Source organism: Pezoporus wallicus, unplaced genomic scaffold (assembly GCF_028554395.1).
Source record: "Pezoporus wallicus isolate ANWC-B61680 ecotype Strahan unplaced genomic scaffold, APGP_CSIRO_Pwel_v1 contig_4161, whole genome shotgun sequence".
Taxonomy (NCBI): domain Eukaryota; kingdom Metazoa; phylum Chordata; class Aves; order Psittaciformes; family Psittacidae; genus Pezoporus; species Pezoporus wallicus.
In genome coordinates this window covers 114,801-136,351 of record NW_026639584.1, presented here as the reverse complement: position 1 = coordinate 136,351, position 21,551 = coordinate 114,801, and the positions used below count along the sequence as shown (strand labels likewise).

Below are 21,551 nucleotides of genomic sequence, written 5' to 3'. Positions count from 1 at the left end.
CTGTTCTTGAGCTGTAGAAAGCTAAAAAACACCAATAAATGAATCCTTAACAGTGAGTTAGGGCTTCAAAGGTGCGCTGGTCATCTTGCAGTATTGTACCAAGCTCTGCAAGTGTTCAGGATACAGAGAGATTTATGCCACATTCATGTAATCATAGAATCCCAGCCTGCTTTGTGTTGGAAGGGACCTCAAAGCTCATCCAGTTCCAACCCCTGCCACGGGCAGGGACACCTTCCACTAGAGCAGCTTGCTCCAAGCCCCTGTGTCCAACCTGGCCTTGAACACTGCCAGGGATGGGGCAGCCACAGCTTCTCTGGGCACCCTGTGCCAGCGCCTCAGCACCCTCACAGGGGAGAGCTTCTGCCCAAGAGCTCTTCCCAGTCTCCCCTCTGGCAGGTTAAAGCCATTCCCCTTGGCCTGTACCTCCAGGCCCTTGTCCCAACCCCCTCTCCAGGTTTCCTGCAGCCCCTTTAGGCACTGGAGCTGCTCTGAGGTTTCCCCTTCAGGAGCCTTCTCTTGTCCAGGCTGGACCAGCCCAGCTCTCTCAGCCTGGCTCCAGAGCAGAGCTCCAGCCCTCTCCATCTACTGCACTGGCCCAGTAGAATAAATTTTGGGTCATAGTTTAGGGTAAATTTTGTGAAACATCTTCAGGACTGTTAAAGCAGCATTGTAGCTTGTAGTCCACCACACCCAAGCAATAAATGAGGGTGTTTCCTGTGAGCTAGCTGGTAACATCTACACAAGGGAAGGAATGATTCTGGTTACTTCAGTAAGCCCTGCGCCAACTATTAGTTGTTGGCTTTGCTTTAATTACTTTGATGAAGAATCAAGGGTGACACTAAAGAAGCAAACAGACTGTAAATGGTTCTGTGATGTTCTTCCCAGGGTGCAGTGAGTCACTGCAGTACAGCAGGGCAACCTGCCCTCTTCCAGTCCCTTGTTAAACTTGAGCTTTGTGATGGTAATGCTGTTTTTTCCCAAATAAAAATCATGTACGTCTGCAGGGAACATTAAACAAATGCTTAATATTTTATCCCATAGTTTCTAACTGCTTCTCCAGGTGTTTTCTTGTTGTCCACTAGAAGGTGGGGGTAAACTTTTCACTGTCTAAGGGGAAAAGACCAAACAGCAGCAGAGTAGACAGTGGACCAAGACTTGAGTTGCAGTGTTGATGTCTTCCTATGACAGATGTTTTGAATGCAGATAGAACTGTTTCAGAGCTTGCAATGATAATTAACAAGAAGAAACACACATGACTTTTACAGGAGTGTGTAGTAGAAGGTGGCACTGGGGTGGGCACTGACTGCTCTTTGGTGTTCTTGCTTCAGTTATGCCGCGGTTTACTGAGCAAGTAGAAGCTGCTGTGGAAGCCCTGAGTTCAGACCCTGCTCAGCCCATGGATGAGAACGAATTCATCGATGCCTCGCGGCTGGTGTATGACGGGATACGAGACATCAGGAAAGCTGTTCTGATGATCCGGGTGAGCAGAACTTACTGGAACAGCTTTCTGTTTCTCCACTCATTTCCATGCCTTTATTGAGCTGACAGGCATCAGTTCTGTTGAGAGCAGACAGCGTGAAATTTGCGTTTAGCTCGTATTAACATTCAGAGTCTTAAAAACTGCTAATCACTCTGCGGAGTGCTTCAGAAGTACATTTTGATTCAAATTCATTAAACAGATCTGAGCATCAATGATAGCCAGAGTTGTGATGCTAAATACCCTTCACGCATCCTTTGTAATAATCATGTTAATGCCTTGCTTGTTAATGTGCTGAAATCAGTGACCTTTGATTTAACAACAGCAAGTAGATTCATAACTATAGATGCTTTTTGATCATTTGAGAGCTGAGAAATAAAACCCGATGGCTCTTTATTAAGTAAATTTTGAGAATTAATGCTAGTTAGTCATAAAGGGGTTTGGATGAGTTCAGCCTCTGGTTCCTAGAGCGTGTAATTCGTTAATGGGCTAACCTCAGTAAACAGGGAGCAGTTCATAGAGGCTTTGTCTCTCCTGTGCTGGCGTGTTTCAGGTGCAGTGACTGTGACTTGGAAGTCCTAATTTCTGGTAGGTCAGGCAGCCTTAGACTGGTAGGAGGCGTGCAGGGAAGATGCAGAAGGGCTCCTGCAGTTGGTTGAAGGGTTGCAGAAAAGAAAGTTCTGATTGAGGCTGACCTGTGACACATTTCTTGAATGAAACTTGGTAAAAATGCTCAGGAGGCAGACACAGCAAAAGCAAACGTAGGGGCCTTACTCCTTTTTATCTTGCTCCTCCTCTGACTCAAACAAATGCGTTGCAGAGACGCCATCCTCATCTTTCAGATTGGTAACCATGGCAGATACATTTTGGTGATAAGTAAATTAAGGACAGCGCAGCTCCAGAATATACATGGTTATAGTAACCACTGCAATAGTATCTTCCATGTTTTCCGCTTAAAGCAAAGAATCAGAAGAGAAATCAGAAGAAAAGCTGAAAATTCCCCATATAATTTCTGTCAAAGTTAAGCTCGGGATTTATAGACAACCAGCATTAGATGAAGATATCAAGGCTTTCCTGCTATGCAGACAAACTAATTTGATTCACCCCCTGCTGAAGTCCTCCTCATGCAGGACATGACAGCAGGCCTGCCAGCTCCACATTGTGAGTAATTAGCTGAAGTGGTGATGCCAGGAGTGCTGACATTGCGCCTCGCACGGCTGCGTCTCTGATGTCAGGGTGCCGCGGCTTTAGTGCCGCTGCCAGTAGCTAACGGCAGCTCGCCGGTGACACAGCAGTGACCTATAAAGAAGTTCAATTGCTAGGCTTTGCTCTCCAAAGGCTGTAAGGTGTAGGATGGATTTAGGATAAGAGAGCCCTCCAGGCCACCGCTTCTCCAGGGCTTTGTCTCAAACTGGCCCACAGGAGGAACCACGCTCACAGGGGGATGCTGCTGAGCAAACCTGGAGCAAGCAAGGTGACGCACTTGTATCTTTGTCCAGTGGCACTTGTTCTTTACAGGCACCAGGAGGAAAAGTCACTCAGACACGTAATTTTTGTATTTATGCAGTGTATTCTCAGAACTAAAATCTGTATCTGTAGGTTGTTGCTTTTTCCTCCCTGCTCCCCTGCAATCCCTCATCTTCCCCAGAGGAGTTTTTGCCCTTGACAGCTTGAAAGGCAGAATTACACTTTGTATACCCCAGGTTTTGGGGGATTTAGGGTGGATGGGCAGAGAAGGGGGCTTGGGAATCATAAACAGTTTCTGAAGATGCAGCAAAACTGTCTTCTTTTATGTATATGTTTGTTATTTCTTAAATATATGTCCTTATGATGATTTTGCGGGCGTACTCTGTTCTACAAGGCATGGAGAGGAGATGGTGGCTGAAATACCCTGGGTCCTGATTATCAGCATGCTCTCCTTTGCTTTTTGCCAACTCTTTTGTGTACCTATCTCTATTTTAACTCTATCACAAGATGTCTGGGTTGCAAAACAAGTTTGTAAAATTCAAATGATAGGAAAGAAATCTGAAGAGCAGGGACTTTTATTTGCATCTTATCTGTTAATCACAATGTATTGCATTTATCAGCGGAGGTCTTTGTTGACGCAGCTCTGTAAAACTGTCATGAAGTGCCACTCCAAGCAAAGATGTAGTATTTTGACGAATATGCTGTTTAAACTTGGTAAGCTTCATATAAAGTTCGCCAGCTGTAGAGTGGCAGTGGCAAAAATAAATCCCAGGCAAGCAGGAACTAGGTCAGATGTGTTTAGCCCACAGCATAAAAGCTGGCCCTTACTAGCTAAAAATTTTCATCTTTTCCTGGGGGATAAGAATAAATTTCGATACATTTAACTGCTGTTAATTTAGTCTGTGCTTTGATTCATAATTGTCCTAAAGACGATGGCGGTGGGTTTGAACCAGCCCTTAGAGCTGTGTGTAATTTTAGTTTCAGCATCTCCAGTGAAGCTTTTATGTTTAACCAAGTTGCAGAAATACTGTCATTTTGCAAGAACTTTTTTCCTGTGCTTCAAACCCTGAGTGCATTCAGGACCTGACAGATCTCAGGTGCTCAGGACCTGGTATGAAATTTGGGGGATCCTGATGTGTTTAACGTGAGCACTCAAGCTATATACTTGAACATACATACTCACAGTGTGAGTGTACCCTGGGTACATTCCCTTTATTTACCTTTTTTGTTGAAAACATGGACTGATTTTTACCTTCACTGATTTCCATTCTCTCTGCTTGAAAAACAATATTCTCATTGATTTTTAGAGCCATGAATTCTCTTGTTTGACTCTTTCCTCAGACTCCCGAAGAGCTGGATGATTCCGACTTTGAGACTGAGGACTTTGATGTCCGAAGCAGAACAAGTATTCAGACTGAAGATGATCAGCTTATTGCTGGACAAAGTGCAAGGGTAAGGAAGAAATCAGAGCATTCTAAAACAGTGACTTTCCTTCATGGCTTTGAAAATCCAGAAATCCAGGTTAAATAATGGGGGGGGGGGGGTGTGGAGGTGAAAATACTGGATCAGAAAACTGGAATTCTTTGTTTCCAGTTTTCTTCTAAAGAGGAGGTTTAGTGAAATGAAGCATGTGTTGGTCTGAGAGATGTAAGAAATATCTGTGTTATTTTGTATTTTGGATGTTCTAAAAGATCAAAATCCTTTTAATACTGATGAGCTGCTTCAGCGAGTCCAGAGGAGGCCATGGAGATGCTGCGAGGGCTGGAGCAGCTCTGCTCTGGAGCCAGGCTGAGAGAGCTGGGCGGGTCCAGCCTGGACAGGAGAAGGCTCCTGAAGGGGAGACCTTAGAGCAGCTCCAGTGCCTAAAGGGGCTGCAGGAAACCTGGAGAGGGGCTTGGGACAAGGGCCTGTAGGGACAGGCCAAGGGGAATGGCTTTAACCTGCCCTAGGGGAGACTGAGATGAGCTCTTAGGCAGAAGCTCTTCCCTGTGAGGGTGCTGAGGCGCTGGCACAGGGTGCCCAGAGAAGCTGTGGCTGCCCCATCCCTGGCAGTGTTCAAGGGCAGGTTGGACACAGGGGCTTGGAGCAAGCTGCTCTAGTGGAAGGTGTCCCTGCCCGTGGCAGGGGTTGGAGCTGGGTGAGCTTTAAGTTCCTTCCAACCCAAATCACTCTGGGATTCTGTATTTCTGTGAAGTACTTTCTACTTGGACATCACAGATGTTGTAGGCACTGCCATTCGATTAGGTGAATTTCTGCAGAGAGATAGGCAAATCATTCCATTGCACTATTGTTATTTTCAAATAGTCAAATCCTAAGTTTATGGACCAGAAATTTTTACAAACTGGCTTCTCACACACGTGCTGGTCACTGAGCATTGATCAAGTTGCCGTTGAGAGCAGCTTGAAAATGAAATCATTGAAATTAACTGCATTTCCTATGACTGTTAAAAATGAAAGCACTGATAGGCAATATATGATCATTAATAGCTGAAAACATAAGATCAGTACATTGAAGGAAAACCAGGCCTTCCCTTCTGTTTCTATTTGACATGTCCCCTTCTTTGTCAATAACAATTTACACTCTTGGGGAAAGTGCCATGGAAGGTTTTCTGTGAAGGCTCTTCTAGCTTGAAACCAGGCAAGGACTAGACCTCACTTATCGGCCTTTTGTCACCTCGGCTTTGGAATTATACTAACTGAGTATTTTTTATGCTCTCCTGCCTTGTACAAGCGCTCTCTATTCCTGTATCCCTCTCCCCTCTTTTATTTAAATGCAGACATTTCTAATTTACCTTATAGCACAGCTGCTGCCAGAGGCTTTTTTGTACTGAAGACTCCTTTTCACCTGCTCCTGGAGGCATGAATGCTCCCTGTATTTATGAAGGCAAAGGCATTGAGTCTCATGCAGGCTGTAAACCTAGTCTGATAGATTTTATTCAGGAGTAAGCACATACTCTTCATTTTCACTTACTCTTTCCTCAGTATGCGTGTTTCAAAACAGCACATCTAGCTTCTTGCAGGGAAGAGACACCTAATATTTCTTCTGTGCATTGCAAGAGTGCAAGATACCCAAGTGAAACTTCCTTTTAAAACTCTTCAATTTTATAGAAAAGGCAAGTCCCCCTCTTCATGCAGATTTTCTTTGAGGGATGATAACATGTGGCAGACTCGTTTGAGTGTTACAGTTTTATCCTGCAAGTGCCCATGTTTCAGGTGTCAGCTTGTCTCTCTGGGCACTCTTTCTTAAGCAAAAGCATGAACTTTGATTCAAAATGGAAGGAAACAGTTCTGTGAAGCCTCTAGGTAGAGGATTGCTATTAAAGTTTTATCCCCCATCCACATGACTTAAATTGGTTATTAGTGAAATGTTCCAAAAAGCCTTCTCCAATGGCAATGTGAGAAAACTCTCTCTTTCAGGCGATCATGGCTCAGCTCCCTCAAGAGCAAAAAGCAAAGATTGCTGAGCAAGTCGCAAGCTTCCAGGAAGAAAAGAGTAAATTGGATGCTGAAGTATCCAAATGGGATGACAGTGGTAACGACATAATTGTTCTGGCGAAACAAATGTGTATGATTATGATGGAAATGACAGACTTCACCAGGTGAGTGTTTTTCATTCATGTGCACAACACCTTCTCTCAGAACTGCCTGGAATGCTGGTCTGTCAATGAAATATTTTTGCTAGCAGTCTTAAGAGTCTGACTTCCTGTAATTTCCTTTAAATGTTACTCTATTATAAGCCTGTATTAACTCAGGAGATGCATTACTATGCAGTGACTGGGTGGTAATAACTGTTTAAATTGATCTATGGATGCACAGCAGTTATTGCCTGTCTGTCTTTCTTTCTTTCTTAAGGGTGATTCTTGTCCCAAGGAATATATATACATATATTTGCTCAGTTCTTTACAACATTAAATTCTATGGGCTCTCAATATTGCTGTACTGCAGAAATGGTTCCTGGTACAGTTATTTGCAAAAGAAAGAGAGGGTTTTTGATGCCTTTTGAAATTCATTTACTAGATTTTATACAACACTATTTTTTAAACTTGATGTTGCATTCCATGAAAATTGCAAATCTGTCTTCTAAAATGTTATCTCTTATCATCATTAGGGTGCTTAAAACAGTAAAATTTAAGATGTTTTTATTCCTGGGTTTATTCTAAATATGGGCAGGTGCTGGAAGGCAGAAATTGCCTTAAAAATGAAGGTGCTGTAATGATTACACCTGCCTAGTTCTGTGCAACCTTATTCATGCAGTTTGGGTGAGGAATCACTTCCAGTACTCTATGGAACAGAAAAGGGAATAGTTCACTCTTCCAGTTTTCTGGTGCTAGAAGGTAGACTCTGTTCTGTTTTGCAGAGGTAAAGGTCCACTGAAAAATACGTCAGATGTGATTAGTGCAGCCAAGAAGATTGCCGAGGCTGGGTCAAGGATGGACAAGCTGGGCCGGACTATTGCTGACCATGTAAGTCACAAACCATGTTCATAAGCCTCCAGCACAAATGAGCAATAGGAGGTCTTTAAGTACTGCAGACACGATGAACAGAATGTTTAGCTTTGAGGGGTTGGGGCTTTTAAACTGATTTTCCAGATTTTCTGCTGGAAAATTCTAGCCTTTTCTTTCCTGCTGCTCTCCTGCCACCCTAAGCCGTGCAAGCAGCTAAATACGCCCAGCAGTAACACTAGCAGCTCCTTGGCTTAAATCAAGCGCCTACCATTTTAAGGTAGCAATTTGCCAGCACTGCTTCATGTCACATAGTATCTAGGCCAGTTCTGTAACTGAATTCATGTTGCTTCTGTCTTGCTTGGAACACACCCAAGACTTTCTAAAGCAGTGATGAGACCATGCAGGCAATACCATAATTACTGCACGTGGCCTGTTGCACAACCTTTCATGTTATTTTTGAGGCAGCTTTTTAACATTACCAATTTTCAAGTGCCCCATAGGCTGAATGGGGAGATTGTCAAAACTCCAGGTTTCTTTTTTCGTTGTCCAGTCAGAATTTGATGAAGACTTCGAGCAAGGCATGTAGTGACCCAGTATTTGCTATGCTGTCCCAAGCCGGTGTGTGTGTGTTGTGCTATATGTACAAAAGGGTTTGAAAAGGATTCTTATAGGATTGAATGAGTATGGCCAGCTCAGGGGTTTTATGCAGTTCATCTGCCTGTCCTGAGCCACTTCAGAAACTGGGTTGGGCCAGGCAAAAGTACCTTTGGTCTCTGTCCACACCCAAATTGCAGAGAAACATCAGCATTAGTAATAATACTCTGCCTTCAAGAGGGACCCTGAAATGCAGGTAGGTTAAGTCTGAGATCATGGCCTAAACTTTGTTTTGTACAGCCATCACCTGCTTTTCAGACCTTCTCTGAATGTAGAGTCATAAGGCAAGGTTTGAAATGAAACTGTGTCACTTTGGAAGTAAATCTTGTAATGCAGATCTCTTTAAATGCTGCATCCAGAGGATGTTGTCTTCGCCCTTATTTATTCATGATGGAGTGAGGAAGGTTCAGTGGGGAGTGAATGTTGAAATGTGTTTTTTAAAATGGGTCTCCTTGCTCTAGAGCATTTTGACAACTATATTTCTGGAAGAATCAGGTGTGCTGCTGCTGTAGGTAAATGAAGCAAGGAGCAGTTTGTGTTATAGAGCTCAGGGGAGCTTGGGCTGAAGGTTTACAATGCCTCTTCGTTTTTTCTTTTAAAGTCACATGTTTTATGCAGAGCTGGTGTTGGGTTTTCTGCACCAAGCCATTGCAAAATACAGAAGAAAACGAAATGGCTCCTTTTAGCAGAAGTAAGGTCCTTAAAAATGTAAAAGGTTAAGCACACATTGGAAGATAAATACAAGCAGGACTGTACAGTTAGTCATTCTGACAGGAATATAGCTTTTTTTCCCTTCTCCATACTTTACTAATACTTGGAGCTTGCATATTTCATTAGATGTGCTTACATACTCTTTAGAAACTTGTTAATGTAGAACTGTCTGACAGTTGCAAGGGACATACAATGCAACCACTTCAGCAGAGCACTAATGCCTTCCTGTGCCTAATAGGGGCTTTTAACAAATGGATGGGGTTTTATGTCCTGTTTGCCATGCGACACTGGGTGAATCATGACCCCTCGTGTTAGTGTGTCAGGAACTCCTAACTCCTGCCGTCAGGCACTTTTACAGCACATTTCCTTTGAAGCTATAAAAGCTATTATCCAAGGTATTTCACATCTGGTGAGAAGTGTCTAGCCATCAGCCGGCAGGTTTTCCCAAAGGTATTCCATCTTTCACTCAAAGCAGCACTCTGCTTGTTTGGAGTGGGGGAACAGGAAGCACTTCTGAGTACAACACACACGCCGATGATCTGCAGCAAGATGATGAGCCTCCCTAATATTTCTTTTTCGATGTTGAAATACTTACAAAGCAAAAGAAGAAACTGTTGCTTTTTCTTTCTGATAGTGCTGGGAGGTTGAGACTGCATCTGTACCTGATCATGACGTTGAAAGGAGCTGGGGGCAAGCACAGGGATTGCCCCACTCCGCAGGAAGACGCTGCAGCAGCCTCTTGCTGTCAACTGGTCCATGCGCTGTGGAGGCTGGTCCAAGGGTGTGCTCCCTGCCACCATCTCTGCTTCCCCTATGTGCCTGCTTTCAGCCTCTCTAACCAGAGTAGTGAGCCCAGCTGTGACGTGGGGCTGGCCAGGGTATTTCAGTATGAATTACTGTTTATACCCTAAACAGGAGATACAGCGGGAGGAAGGAAAGTGTCTGTAGTTGCTTCTTACACCTACCAGACGTGGGGATGGCGGTTGTGTGCTTGTCTTAATCAGCACGTACCATGGGAGAGCTCCTCTGGCTTTCCCTGCTCCTTTTCTTTAGAAAAAGGGAGAAAGAGGTGATTCTCCTTCTCTGAAGGCTCAGCTGGGGCAGTAGGAAGCGAATGTGTGTGTGTTTGCTCTGTCTGAGATGGATCCTGGATTTGATGTGAAGCAACTAGCTTTGCTTTTCCAACAGCCACCACAGACTTACAGAATCCCAGACTGGTTTGGATTGGAAGGGACCTTAAAGCTCACCCAGTCCCAACCCCTGCCACAGGCAGGGACACCTTCCACTAGAGCAGGTTGCTCCAAGCCCCTGTGTCCAACCTGGCCTTGAACACTTCCAGGGATGGGGCAGCCACAGCTTCTCTGGGCACCCTGTGCCAGCGCCTCAGCACCCTCACAGGGAAGAGCTTCTGCCTAAGAGCTCATCTCAGTCTCCCCTCTCAGCAGAGTCAGCATCTCATTTTGGTGGGTTGGGGAGGTGGGGATGTCCCCAGTGCACATTTGTTCCTGTCTGCAGTGCAGCTATCTGCTGTGAGAGTGTTGTGGGAATCCTCCCCAGCTAGCTCTGCAGACAGGGGTTTGTGTCTGTGGCTGCTGCAGGTTAATACAATAATGTAATCTTTCTTAATCAGTGTTGAAACTGTTGCCTTTAGGGTTTTTTAGGTTTTATCTGAGTATTCCTGCATAGGAAAGGACAGGGCTTATACAGGCACCCGCAGTGCCTTTTGTTGATGTTCTTTTTTATCTTGTGTTACATCTCTGTTTAAGCATCATCTGTCTTTGGACTGAATTCTCTATTCTGCTTGTCGAAATAGCACAACCAGGATAGGATGTGGTTTTCCAGCTCACGTCAAATTGATCTGTACAGCTGAATAATATTTCCTATCCCATCCTTCCCCTGCTAATGTTTTGCTGTCTTCTTCAGCCACCAGGAAACATGCAGCAGCCTCTTTCCTTGCGAGTGTCTTCCCTTACCTAGTTTCCATAAACTTGGAGCCTGTAAAGCTCCTTGCATTGTTCAGGGTCTTTCTGACGTGCCGTATTGTGCATTTGTCAACGTTCCATTCAGTGTGCCGCCCGTTGCCTTTGTTAGATGAGCTTTCTGGGAGATGGAGAGCTTTTTCCCAAATGGTAATTTCAGCTTTTCATTAGCTCTTTGGCCAATGCTATTTGTGGACTTTCTCGAAAACATCTTGTACTGCTGACTAATATTGATTAGCTTAAAAAATGAACCTGCAAGCTTTTGCTGCGCTGTTGTTTGTGGCTTTCACTTCACTGATGGGAGCACTGTGCCTGCATAAGAGTTGCAGATACTTTTGGTGTTTCATTACATTCCTTAGAACTAAAAAGGTGATCCCAGTCAGTTTATGGTCACACTGGGTCAGATGCCCAGAAAGCCATCCAGCCTGTGCTGCACAGCCTGACGTGCTTGTCCCAGTTTGCCAAGAGTCCCATTGTAGTGTATGTCCTCACGCTGTGTATGTGTGTGTGCTGCCTTGGATCACAGCTCAGCAGCCTGCCATACAGGGCATCTCTGTATGCAACATATAGTACAGATCTTTCACCTCTGCTGTGCTCAAGTACATTGGCTTAGAAAACCCACTTGGTCTGGCCCTGGATAGAACAAACATATTTACTAGCTACACTCACCATCCTTTCAGAGTTAAATGTCTCTTTTGGCAAATGAGTTGCTGTGGGTAGCAAATGCTCCATGTGGATGCTGTCAGCAGGGTGTCCTCACCTGCAAGCACCAGAACATGACCACAGTATCATAGAATCCCAAACTGGTTGGGGTTGGAAGGGCTCATCCATTACCAACCCCCTGCCACGGGCAGAGACACCTTCCACTAGAGCAGCTTGCTCCAAGCCCCTGTGTCCGACCTGGCCTTGAACACTGCCAGGGATGGGGCAGCCACAGCTTCTCTGGGCACCCTGTGCCAGCGCCTCAGCACCCTCACAGGGAAGAGCTTCTGCCTAAGAGCTCATCTCAGTCTCCCCTCTGGCAGGTTAAAGCCATTCCCCTTGGCCTGTCCCTGCAGGCCCTTGTCCAAAGCCGCTCTCCAGGTTTCTTGTAGCCCTTTTAGGCACTGGAGCTGCACCCCAGGACCATGGCACACGTGCCTTTGGGTTTATTCATCAGCAGCACGAAAGTCTGGTGGGCAAAGGGTTTGTGGTTCAGGGCATGCCAGCAGCTTTATTCACTAATCTTCATACAGCCATAGTGTGCCAGTAAGTCTGAGACAGCCCCGTTATTCCTTGGAGGAGTGATTCTGGCCACCGTGTTCACTGCCTTTTTAATGACACCACAGGACTGGCACTGGCACTAAAAGGCTTCCCGTGGCCTTTTTGTCTTATGCTTGCAGCTCCTGGTTTGGATTGTTTGTGCCCCTCAGCAGGGCTCCTCTTGTTTTGAAATCCACTTTGAGCTTGGCTTATTAATCACCTCGTGCTCGGCTCTGCGAGCAAGGGATGGCCCTTCCCTTCTGCCTGAGAAGCAGCTCTCTGAGCAGCATTTCAATTGCAGAGCTGAAACAGTCGCTTTCATCTTGCAGATGAGTGCCTCAGCAAGCACCTTCAAACTTTTATTTCATGCCTGATGAGGAATTTCGTTTCCACACTGCTGAGAAATCGGGAGCCGAAATGAGGAAAATGCCTCCTCTGCCAGTGTGATTGAGTAACTGTCGAGTTGATAATTTCTTAGCTTAGAATACTGAGGATGGAGAAGGGAGGCTGGGTTTGGTAGTGCCTGCTGGTTGCAGCTTGAGATCTTGATGTCAAAATCACTGCTGCTGTGTCCTGGGGCCTCTCATAGTTACCAGACCTGCTCTGGAGAGGTCAGCTAGCCCTCCTCCTCCTCTTGTTCCTCTTCCTCCTCGCAGCGAGCTCAGGGGCAGCTGTGCAGCTGCAAGGAGCCCCAGAGATTCTGTTCTGATAGCCTGTGTTTATTGCTCCTGGTTTTTTATATGTATTTAGTGATGCCCATCTATTGCTCAGTTGTCTGTTGAAAACCAAGGCTCAGCAGAAAGGGGAATGCTCTCTGGAGCACGTTGGCTGTTACAGAATGGAATTGTCTGGTTTCTGCCTAAATGATTTCTGTTCCAGTTTTCGTGATTGTAAAGTAAAACCTCACCTTGTTTTCCTCCCCAGTGCCCTGATTCTGCGTGCAAGCAGGACCTCCTGGCCTACCTGCAGCGCATCGCCCTGTACTGCCACCAGCTGAACATCTGCAGCAAAGTGAAGGCTGAAGTTCAGAACCTGGGAGGGGAGCTGGTTGTGTCTGGGGTATGTATGAACTGTGGCACAACAGCACAGAATCATTTAGGTTGGAAAAGACCTTTAAGAGCATTGGATCCATCTGTTAACTGCCAAGGCCACCACTGAACCGTGCTGCTCAGTGCCATGTCTGCACATCCTTCAAACACCTCCAGGGATCCTGACTGCACCACTTCCCTGGGCAGCCTGTGCCAGTGCTTCACAGTCCTTCCAGGGAAGACATTTCTCCTAATACCCAGTCTAAACCTCCCCTGGTGCTCCTCTGGTGCAACTTGTGGCCATTTCCTCTTGTCCTATCACTTGTTACTTGGGAGAAGAGACCAGCCCCCACCTCCTTACAACCTCATTTCAGGTAGCTGTGGGGAGTGGTAAGGATAAATAAATATGGCTGAAGAGACAGAGGAATACGTGTTGCATCCAGCAATGAAACCAGGTTGACACTGAGAAACAGCAAGTTTGGGCTGGAGGCTTTTTTGTAGAATGTCTGGTTCGTGCAGTTTTATTTCCAGGGTTAACAGTTATTCCAAGCCAAGCTTTTATGCTAAACATTATAGAATACACACAAGAGATTCTGGAGCATTCAGTCAAAGTTTTAATGTATGCAGCAGTATTTGCCTGTGCCGCCTTGTTGTTCTTGGAGGAAACACTGTTTGAAAGGGGGGGAAATACAGACTTCACTTCTCATTACTCAGCAGCGTTTGTAGACAGATTCACTTGACTTTTGTGTAATCTGCTGTTTTTCCAGCCTGTTTTTCACTCTTACTGAGGTTAAATCAGCACAGCTAAACCTACCCCACATCTCTGCACAGCCATGGGACGTGCTGGGGTCCTGCAATGCTCCTGAGATGTTAGTATTTCAAAACAGCTGTGCCCTGAGGAGTGCAGGGAGTTTTAGTGGCTGCTCTGGTTGGTGACAGCAAAAGCTGCGCCGGGCCAGGCTGCTTCCTCATTCTAGCCATTACTTAGCAAAGAATTTTTGAACTGTAGTTCATGAAGTGCTTCCTCCTAAGAGGAATCTGTGTGATGGATATCTGGGGGGAGGGAGGTGGAGCTAAATTCTTCCTTTCTTGTGGCACATTCTTCCTTGCCCTGGATGGGTGTGTTTGGCCACTGGTGCTTTTGCCCATCCATGTCACGATTGAGGTGGGAGATTCGAAGAAGGGACGGAAACAGCTGACAGGCCATTACTGCTGTTTGAATCCTGGAAAGCAAATGGAAGAAACTTTATACCTTCTGCCATTTGGGTATTTCAGGTGCTTAAACTTACAGCACATCTTCTTCCCTGCAAACAAGCTAGAATTGCAGATTGTGTTGCTGTGCGCCTCTGGTGCGTGCTGATGTCCTGTTCGCTGGAAGGCTGGAGGCATCAGGTTGTCAAAGCAGTAGATGTGACATTATGCAGTAATACATACTCCAGGGTTTTACTGCAGTTACTCAGTGTCTTCAAAATTTGCATACCCTTCTGCCATGAATTAGTTGTATGAACAGGCTGGCATCTGTAGTGTCATCTCCTGGTTCTGCCTCTTCCCTACGATCCGGTCCACTGGGGCTAAATACTGCCAGCAGTAGTGTTCCACTCCTGTCAGATGATCAGGTGAAGACCTCTGGCAGCCCAGGGACTTCGCCTGTCTAACAGAAAATCTCACTGTTAACATCCTGCCCCATCCAGCTACCACAGAAACATGAAAACAGAGCTTTACAAGCCAGCAAGAGTTTGCCCCCTAAGCAATCTGACAAGTCGTTTAGGGAAGTAGCTCCCTGCTTTCACTGCATTTAATGTGATCCTTCCTGCTGTGGAGATTCATGGAAATAAGTCAAATGCAATGCAAGTGTTTTGAGTGTATTGATGGGGGAGAGGAAAGCAGCTGATTCTGGTGTGTTGGAGGGCACAGATCTGATCTGCCATTGTGGTCCTCAGCCCCACAGTGTGATGGAGAGGAAGGTCCCAGCACTGTAAGAAAAGCAGCCACCCCCTGCTCAGCTTGCTCCACAAGCAATGCCTTCGGGGCTTCCTCCAGCACCTTCCTTAGATGGCTACAGCACAGGAATTGCAGTGTGTGGAGGCAGTTGAGCAGAGGTGCTGAACCCAAGACTGAAAACGTGCCCCAGACCATTGGGAATTCACACATAAGATGTCCCATCTGGAGCAGGGCACTCCATGGGAGCGGGGTCACCTCACTGGGCCTCCCCTTTTTCTTTCACCATGCCCCAGTGTTGGCTCTTCAGCTCTGCCGTGTGGTAAAGCTTTGGCAATGGGGGTTTCTCATTTTATTGCTCTTTCTGAGTCAGGAACCAGCTTGGAAAGGACTCCAGGCCCTGAAGATGCAGTTGTGATCCTTCCTTTCCAATGCAGCTGAGTATTTAAGGGAGATTTAAGTATTTATTATCACTGATTAAGGTATTACTGCAGCTTTATTAATTTCATTAGAGAATAAGCTACTGTTAAAGCTTAGTCACAAAAGCAAACAGGAGAATCCAAATCTTGTCAGTGTTAGTATGGAAAAGGCATGGATCGTGGGGAAACACTGCCCTTTATTTCTGGTGGCACAAGTCAGGTTTTCACCACTTAGTGCCTAAACAAAAACATCTCCTTAAAGCTGGAACCTCAGATTTCAAAAGAAAACCCAGAAAAATGAGTGTTTGAGTGTTTTTATCCCTCAGGACCGTGGTGTTTTCTGGACTGCTGTATTCCTGTGGTTTGCATGCCGTGTAACACGTGTGTGTCACTGTTTGGCAGGTGGACAGTGCCATGTCCCTTATCCAAGCAGCCAAGAACCTGATGAATGCGGTGGTGCAAACCGTGAAGGCTTCCTATGTGGCATCCACCAAGTACCAGAAGTCCCAGGGAATGGCTTCACTCAACCTTCCCGCCGTCTCCTGGAAGATGAAGGCTCCGGAGAAGAAACCCCTGGTCAAGAGGGAGAAACAGGACGAAACCCAAACTAAAATCAAGAGAGCATCCCAGAAGAAACACGTGAACCCGGTGCAGGCCCTCAGTGAATTCAAGGCCATGGAGAGTATTTAAAGCGAGGTCTGTGTCTCGGTTCTTTCTTTCTGTAGCCCACTACTGCTCCTTCCAGAACTCTGCTTTTCATACGCCAAGGATTTGTCAGAAGTTTACCCTTCCTCAAAATGTATTTCCTTAATATAATTTTGATAACTCTCTTTAGATCCTGTGGGGGAACGACTCAGATTTCTAATTCCTATCGGTCAGCGTAGCTTCAGCCTGCGGGAGCGTGTTCCTTTAGATGGCTTTTAGATTTCAGGGGGGTATTTCTAGCTGAAAATCGTTTTGTATAATCCTGCTTTAAATAAACCATCCTATAACCAAAGAGGGTTTGACAGTAACACTAACGGTTAACACTGACAGTTGACTCATGCTACTCGGAGGCTGTGATCCAGTGAGGGGAATTAGATCTTTTCAGGCAAAGAGAAATTAATGAACGTATTGTGTGGATTAGCGTATTCCTGCTGCTGGGGTGGAGAGAGGGAACAAGCTCTGTGTGCTCAGAGGAGTATGGAAACGCAGCGGGAGACGCGTGCCCAGGCAGGGAACACCTGGAATACCGCCATTCCCTGTGCCTGTGGAGGGAGAGGGTCGCGTTCCCCATGTTCCCGGTGGCACATCCGCTGCGCGATGCCGCTTTTCCCGGCCCCTGGGCTGTTCCCACACGGATACGGAGCCCTCGTGGGTTCCGTTGCCAGCAGCCTTTTTGGGGCAGCACCCGGAGCAAACCCATGGGAACGGCTGATGTGGAGGCGGCTGCTTACTCCTGTGTGACAGCGGGGGGGAAACCGACTGCCTGCTTACAGCTTCCTCATGTATTTTGCTGTGGGACACTAATAAAGTTGCTTTGCCCAGCTGGTGTATTGTGGTGCTGCGAAGGGAACGGGCTCGGCTCCCCCATCACCACCCCCCCACCATTCAGATGCAAATCAGCTTCGTGCTCATTCCTCATAATTGCTCTGCATCCCGCCTTGGGCTTCCAGAGGCACCCAGGAAAGCTGTTTGCTCAGGCTGCAATTTAGACTATACGTTATTTGCGATAACTGTAGCTGCAAGGTATAATTGTGCTGTCTGATTTAGACCTTATGGATTCCAGTGTGTTTTACACGTGCCCATGAAGTCCGGTGTGTGAGGAGAGGTGCTTGCACAGGTCAAAGTCGCGTTTGCTGTTTCCATAAAGCAGCCATTAAAATGGAAAGCAGCCTGCTCTGTAGTTAATGTTTTAAACTGCATCTGAATTTCAGAGCCGAGCCTTGGCAATGTTACGTTATAATTTTATTTACCTTGATCAGCTTATAATTTACCGTATCAAGGTTATTGCTGTCATGTTACCAAAACACGGAGCAGAATTCAGCTAAATGGCTCTTGGGGGATTTTTGCCAAATTTATTGTGTTTTCAAACGTTTTAGCCTCTTGAGGCCAGAATAACTAACTGAATTATGGTTTTCATACACCTTTAACATGCTCGGAGGGTACAAACCTGCTGCTGCCATGGATGTTGAAGGGTTAATGGAGCAGCTAAGCTGTAGAGCTTGTTTTAGCTGTAATTATTTAACTGCTTTTACACTAATACGAGGTTTTTCTCTCCTGGTATTAATATAATTGTCTTGAAGGTCACATCCCCAGGCTGCGCAGTGGCTCCCTCCAAAATACATTCGTTACTCCCCCCAAAATCCAATCCACTAATGCGCTCTAAACCCCACCCCGTCCATTAGGATGTACAGACAGATTGATGTGTATTTAGCTTTTAAATAAATGTCAGTTCATTTTATGCTGCAAACTTTGAGCATCAGGTGAACAACAGAGGGAAACAGGGTTCTACCTGATGGGAGCTGCTTTGGAAGCACAGCTGAGGGGAAGCTCAAGGGGATCAGGGACCACAGACCCAGCACAGTGCCACCCAAGAGCTGCTCCTCACAGGAGTGTGTGTGTCTGGAGAGGTCAAATTGTAGAACCCCAGCCTGGTTTGGGTTGGAAGGGACCTTAAAGTTCATCCAGTTCCAACCCCTGCCACGGGCAGGGACACCTTCCACTAGAGCAGCTTGCTCCAAGCCCCTGTGTCCAACCTGGCCTTGAACACTGCCAGGGATGGGGCAGCCACAGCTTCTCTGGGCACCCTGTGCCAGCGCCTCAGCACCCTCACAGGGAAGAGCTTCTTCCTTATACCCACCCAAACCTCCCCTGTTCTAAGTTTAAACCCATCAATCCCCCCCTTGTCCTATCACTACAGGCCCAGCTGAAGAGAGTGTCAGGTAATTTCATCCTCCCGTGTGGCACCAGCACATCAGGGGGTGATGCTGCCCTGCACAGCGATGCTGAGTTGTGCAGTGATGCTGCCCTGCACAGTGATGCTGAGCTGCACAGTGATGCTGAGCTGCACGGTGATGCTGCCCTGCACAGTGATGCTGCCCTGCACAGTGATGCTGAGCTGCACAGTGATGCTGAGCTGCATGGTGATGCTGCCCTGCACAGTGATGCTGAGCTGCACGGTGATGCTGCCCTGCACAGTGATGCTGAGCTGCACAGTGATGCTGCCCTGCACAGTGATGCTGAGCTGCACAGTGAGGGGGGTCCGGACTCCAGCGAAGCTTCAGCTTTATTAGACAAATGGAAAGAATTACAGTGATTACTGCTCGATGTAATGAAGCACAGGGGAAGGGCTTGTGCAGCTGCAACACCTTGGAGGGAGGGAGTGCAACTGCGTCCTGTTGGAAAAGCTGTGTGAGTGTGAGGTGGGAAAGGGTCCCAGCACCACCTCTGATGGTGAGCCATGAGCTGAAGCGCCCCCATCAGCTCAGCATCACTCTCCAGTGAAGAGGAGGGCACTGAGACATCCCAAAACATCTCTGTACAGGAAGCATTCGGGGTTCTTTGTGCTGCTGTGGGATGGCAGCACCCGGTGAGGCTATGCCCAACTCAGCAGCCCCCTGCCCGCCCCAGGGCCCTGCCTGCACAGGAAGATGAGCCCACATTGTCTTCTGAAGTGCATTCATTAGTGAAACCACGTTAACCCCCCGGGAGATCGTCTTACTCCAGATTTCAAGTGCTCTTAATTCACTTCAGCCACGTTGAATCCGTGCTGCTTTAACTGCGCGTGAAGGCTCCCGGGCCGAGGTTTAACGCTGTTCAGCAAATGCCTTTAACGTGCAGAGCTCTCCCTTTGCCCACCCCAGCTCTGCTGCTGCCGGCTCAGAGCCCAGCCCCAGGCAGGGCAGCCATGGGCCAGGGGCTCTTTTGGCTGGGTGGGACACGATGGGTGCAGAGAAGGGCAAGGCACCCAAAGGTGCAAAGCTGATACAGCAGCACCCCCGTGCAGCTGCCTCCCCGGAATGACCCCAAGGGCAGGTGGGGGAGCAAATCCCAGCCCCACTGCAGGGTGCCCCAAACAGGAGGGGGGGCTCCTGCACATCCCCCCTCCCAGAGGAGAGCCCTTTGGGCAGGGAGGATGTGGGGTTGACCACAGCTCGATGCGAAGGTCACTGAGCAGCATCAGAGGACCAGGCTGCCCAAGGCCTCAAAAAGCCTTTGCATCACAACTGCCTTCCACTGCCAAAGGGCTCAAAGCCAGGCCAGGAGGTCCTTACTTTACATTTACTTTGCTTCCTTTAACGCTGTGCACTTCCTCAGCTGCGCTGCTGCTGCGGCTGCTCTTCACAGCTCTAAGGCATTTAAGATTAGAAAGCAGGGCTCTGGCTTTGGGGGTTGAAGGGAGGGGGCTGCCCCAGCTGCTGCTGGCTCCCTCCTCACTCAGGCTGTCAGGAGGAGCTGGACCTGCCCCAGCTCCTTAAGCCCAGCAGTGCAGCAGGGATGGGGCCAGGCAGGACCAGGGACATCCCTGTGCCGGTACCCCCAGCTCTTCCCCCAGCCCTGCTCTGGGATTCAGGCTTCCTGCAGGAAAGCTCCTGCCCTGGCCACTGCCATTGGGTTGGTTTTAACCTGCCCAGCAAAGCCCCGGCAGGACGGGCTGAGGAGCGCATTCAGAAGAAAGAGAAGTCATTTTTAATGCCAGCAAAACAGCCTGAACCGAAACCTGAAAGAGAAGGACAAAAAGCAAACTCCTCAATAATGTGCAGTCAGCCCCACTGCTTTACAGTGACAAGGGACGTGCTGTAAATGGTTGCCAGAAACACTTCAGCCTCAAGAAGGGCTGAAATAGTGAAGCAGGGATCGTCCTGCTCCAAGCCAAGGCTGGCTCAGAGGCTGCAGAGAGCCCCTCCAGCCACTGCTTGTCCCCCTGTACCAGCACAACGCAATCCAAAGGCAAACGGTGCCGTGTGGGTGCTGAGATGCTTCATCCAGAGGCAAACCAAGCTCAGGCACCGTGGGGCAGAACAAAGGCAGAGCAGAGCTGCAGGAACAAACACCTCCCTCTGTGCAGCACGGGCAGCCCCGCATCCCCCTGTCCTTCCCACCCCAAATAACCCTGCGGACAGACTGAGAACCCTCGGAAGGTCGGGGCAATGGAAGCTGAGGCTTCACCTCATGCCCTCCAAGGCAGCTCCCTGTATTTCCCCACGGAAGGGACACGTGCCCCACACGTGTGGGCTGTATTAAGGAGGCTGCTGGCGCGCTCGCGGTGCTGGGAGCTCAGCGAGTCCAGCGTTTATTCAGAGGTGCGCGTACACTGGTGCCATCCAGACTCCCGCTGTTGCCCTGAAGTACCTGGAGCGGAGGGATCCCAGGGCTGCTTTCAGCTCAGCTCCTGGATGATGGTGTTCACAGAGCCCAGCAGCTCCCCGAAGTACCCGTCCTTGTCCCCTTCCCTCTGCTCCTCCGCCGCCAGCTCCTCGTACTCGCTGCGCAGGAGGCTGAGGGTGGTGCTGAGCGCCGGGTCCCCGCGGTAGCGCTCCCTGCAGAAGGCCATCAGCACCCCCACCATCTTGAGCACCTTCTCGCGGCTGTCGTGCTCCGGCACGGCCAGCAGGTTGGAAACCACCACGCACCAGTCCTGCTCCACCACCGCCGGCACCAGCTTCACCTGCCGGTACTGCTGGAGCTTCTCCTCCAGGTGGTCCCCGTGCTGCGAGTCCTCCAGCAGCATCTGTGGGGAGTGATGGGACACGGATTAATGTCCTCGTCACAGAGTGACTGCTCCCGGGAGGCAGCACGTGGCGGGGGAGCAGGGTGCACACCCGGGAACGCCGCCTTGCAGGGTGACTTGGAACAGGAAACCAAGCCGAGGTTGTGTTTGACATGGAATTATCCACAGGAGCTGTCTGCCCACCCTGGGAAACTCTTGGCGCCCAACGGATTCAGTCTCGCGTGGGGCTGGAAGGGTCTCGAGGGGAAGAAGCTCAGCACAAGACTTGTGAAGTCTCTGGGGCTGTTGCTGGAGCTGCTCCTGCAGCACGGAGCAAACACAACTGCGGGGCTTTGTGCTGCTCCTGTGACCGGGGGGAGAGCTTGGCTCCTCCAGCCACAGCCGGAGCTTCCTCTCCCAGCCTGTCCAGAAACCCCAAACACCGGAATGCCTCAGGGATGCTGCTGAGCCCAGACGGTGCCCGCAGGGGCCAGGGCAGG

General features: G+C 48.2%; 2 protein-coding genes across 4 annotated transcripts in view; one reads left to right on the top strand and one right to left on the bottom strand.

Moving 5' to 3' along the window:
- Positions 1-16,885, top strand: part of CTNNA1 (catenin alpha 1) — a 106,446-nt gene extending 89,561 nt beyond the window's left edge. The window contains exons 12-17 of the mRNA XM_057415124.1: positions 1,329-1,480; positions 4,286-4,396; positions 6,361-6,542; positions 7,301-7,406; positions 12,899-13,033; positions 15,762-16,885. Coding sequence (XP_057271107.1) covers positions 1,329-1,480; positions 4,286-4,396; positions 6,361-6,542; positions 7,301-7,406; positions 12,899-13,033; positions 15,762-16,049 — 974 coding nt within the window. The 3' untranslated portion in view covers positions 16,050-16,885. The remainder of the gene's footprint in view (positions 1-1,328; positions 1,481-4,285; positions 4,397-6,360; positions 6,543-7,300; positions 7,407-12,898; positions 13,034-15,761) is intronic.
- A 3,753-nt stretch (positions 16,886-20,638) lies between these two features.
- Positions 20,639-21,551, bottom strand: part of SIL1 (SIL1 nucleotide exchange factor) — a 94,087-nt gene continuing 93,174 nt past the window's right edge. For all 3 annotated transcript variants that reach the window (XM_057415125.1, XM_057415127.1, XM_057415126.1), the window contains one exon: positions 20,639-21,072. In XM_057415125.1, the coding sequence (XP_057271108.1) occupies positions 20,722-21,072 (351 nt within the window). In that variant the 3' untranslated portion in view covers positions 20,639-20,721. The remainder of the gene's footprint in view (positions 21,073-21,551) is intronic.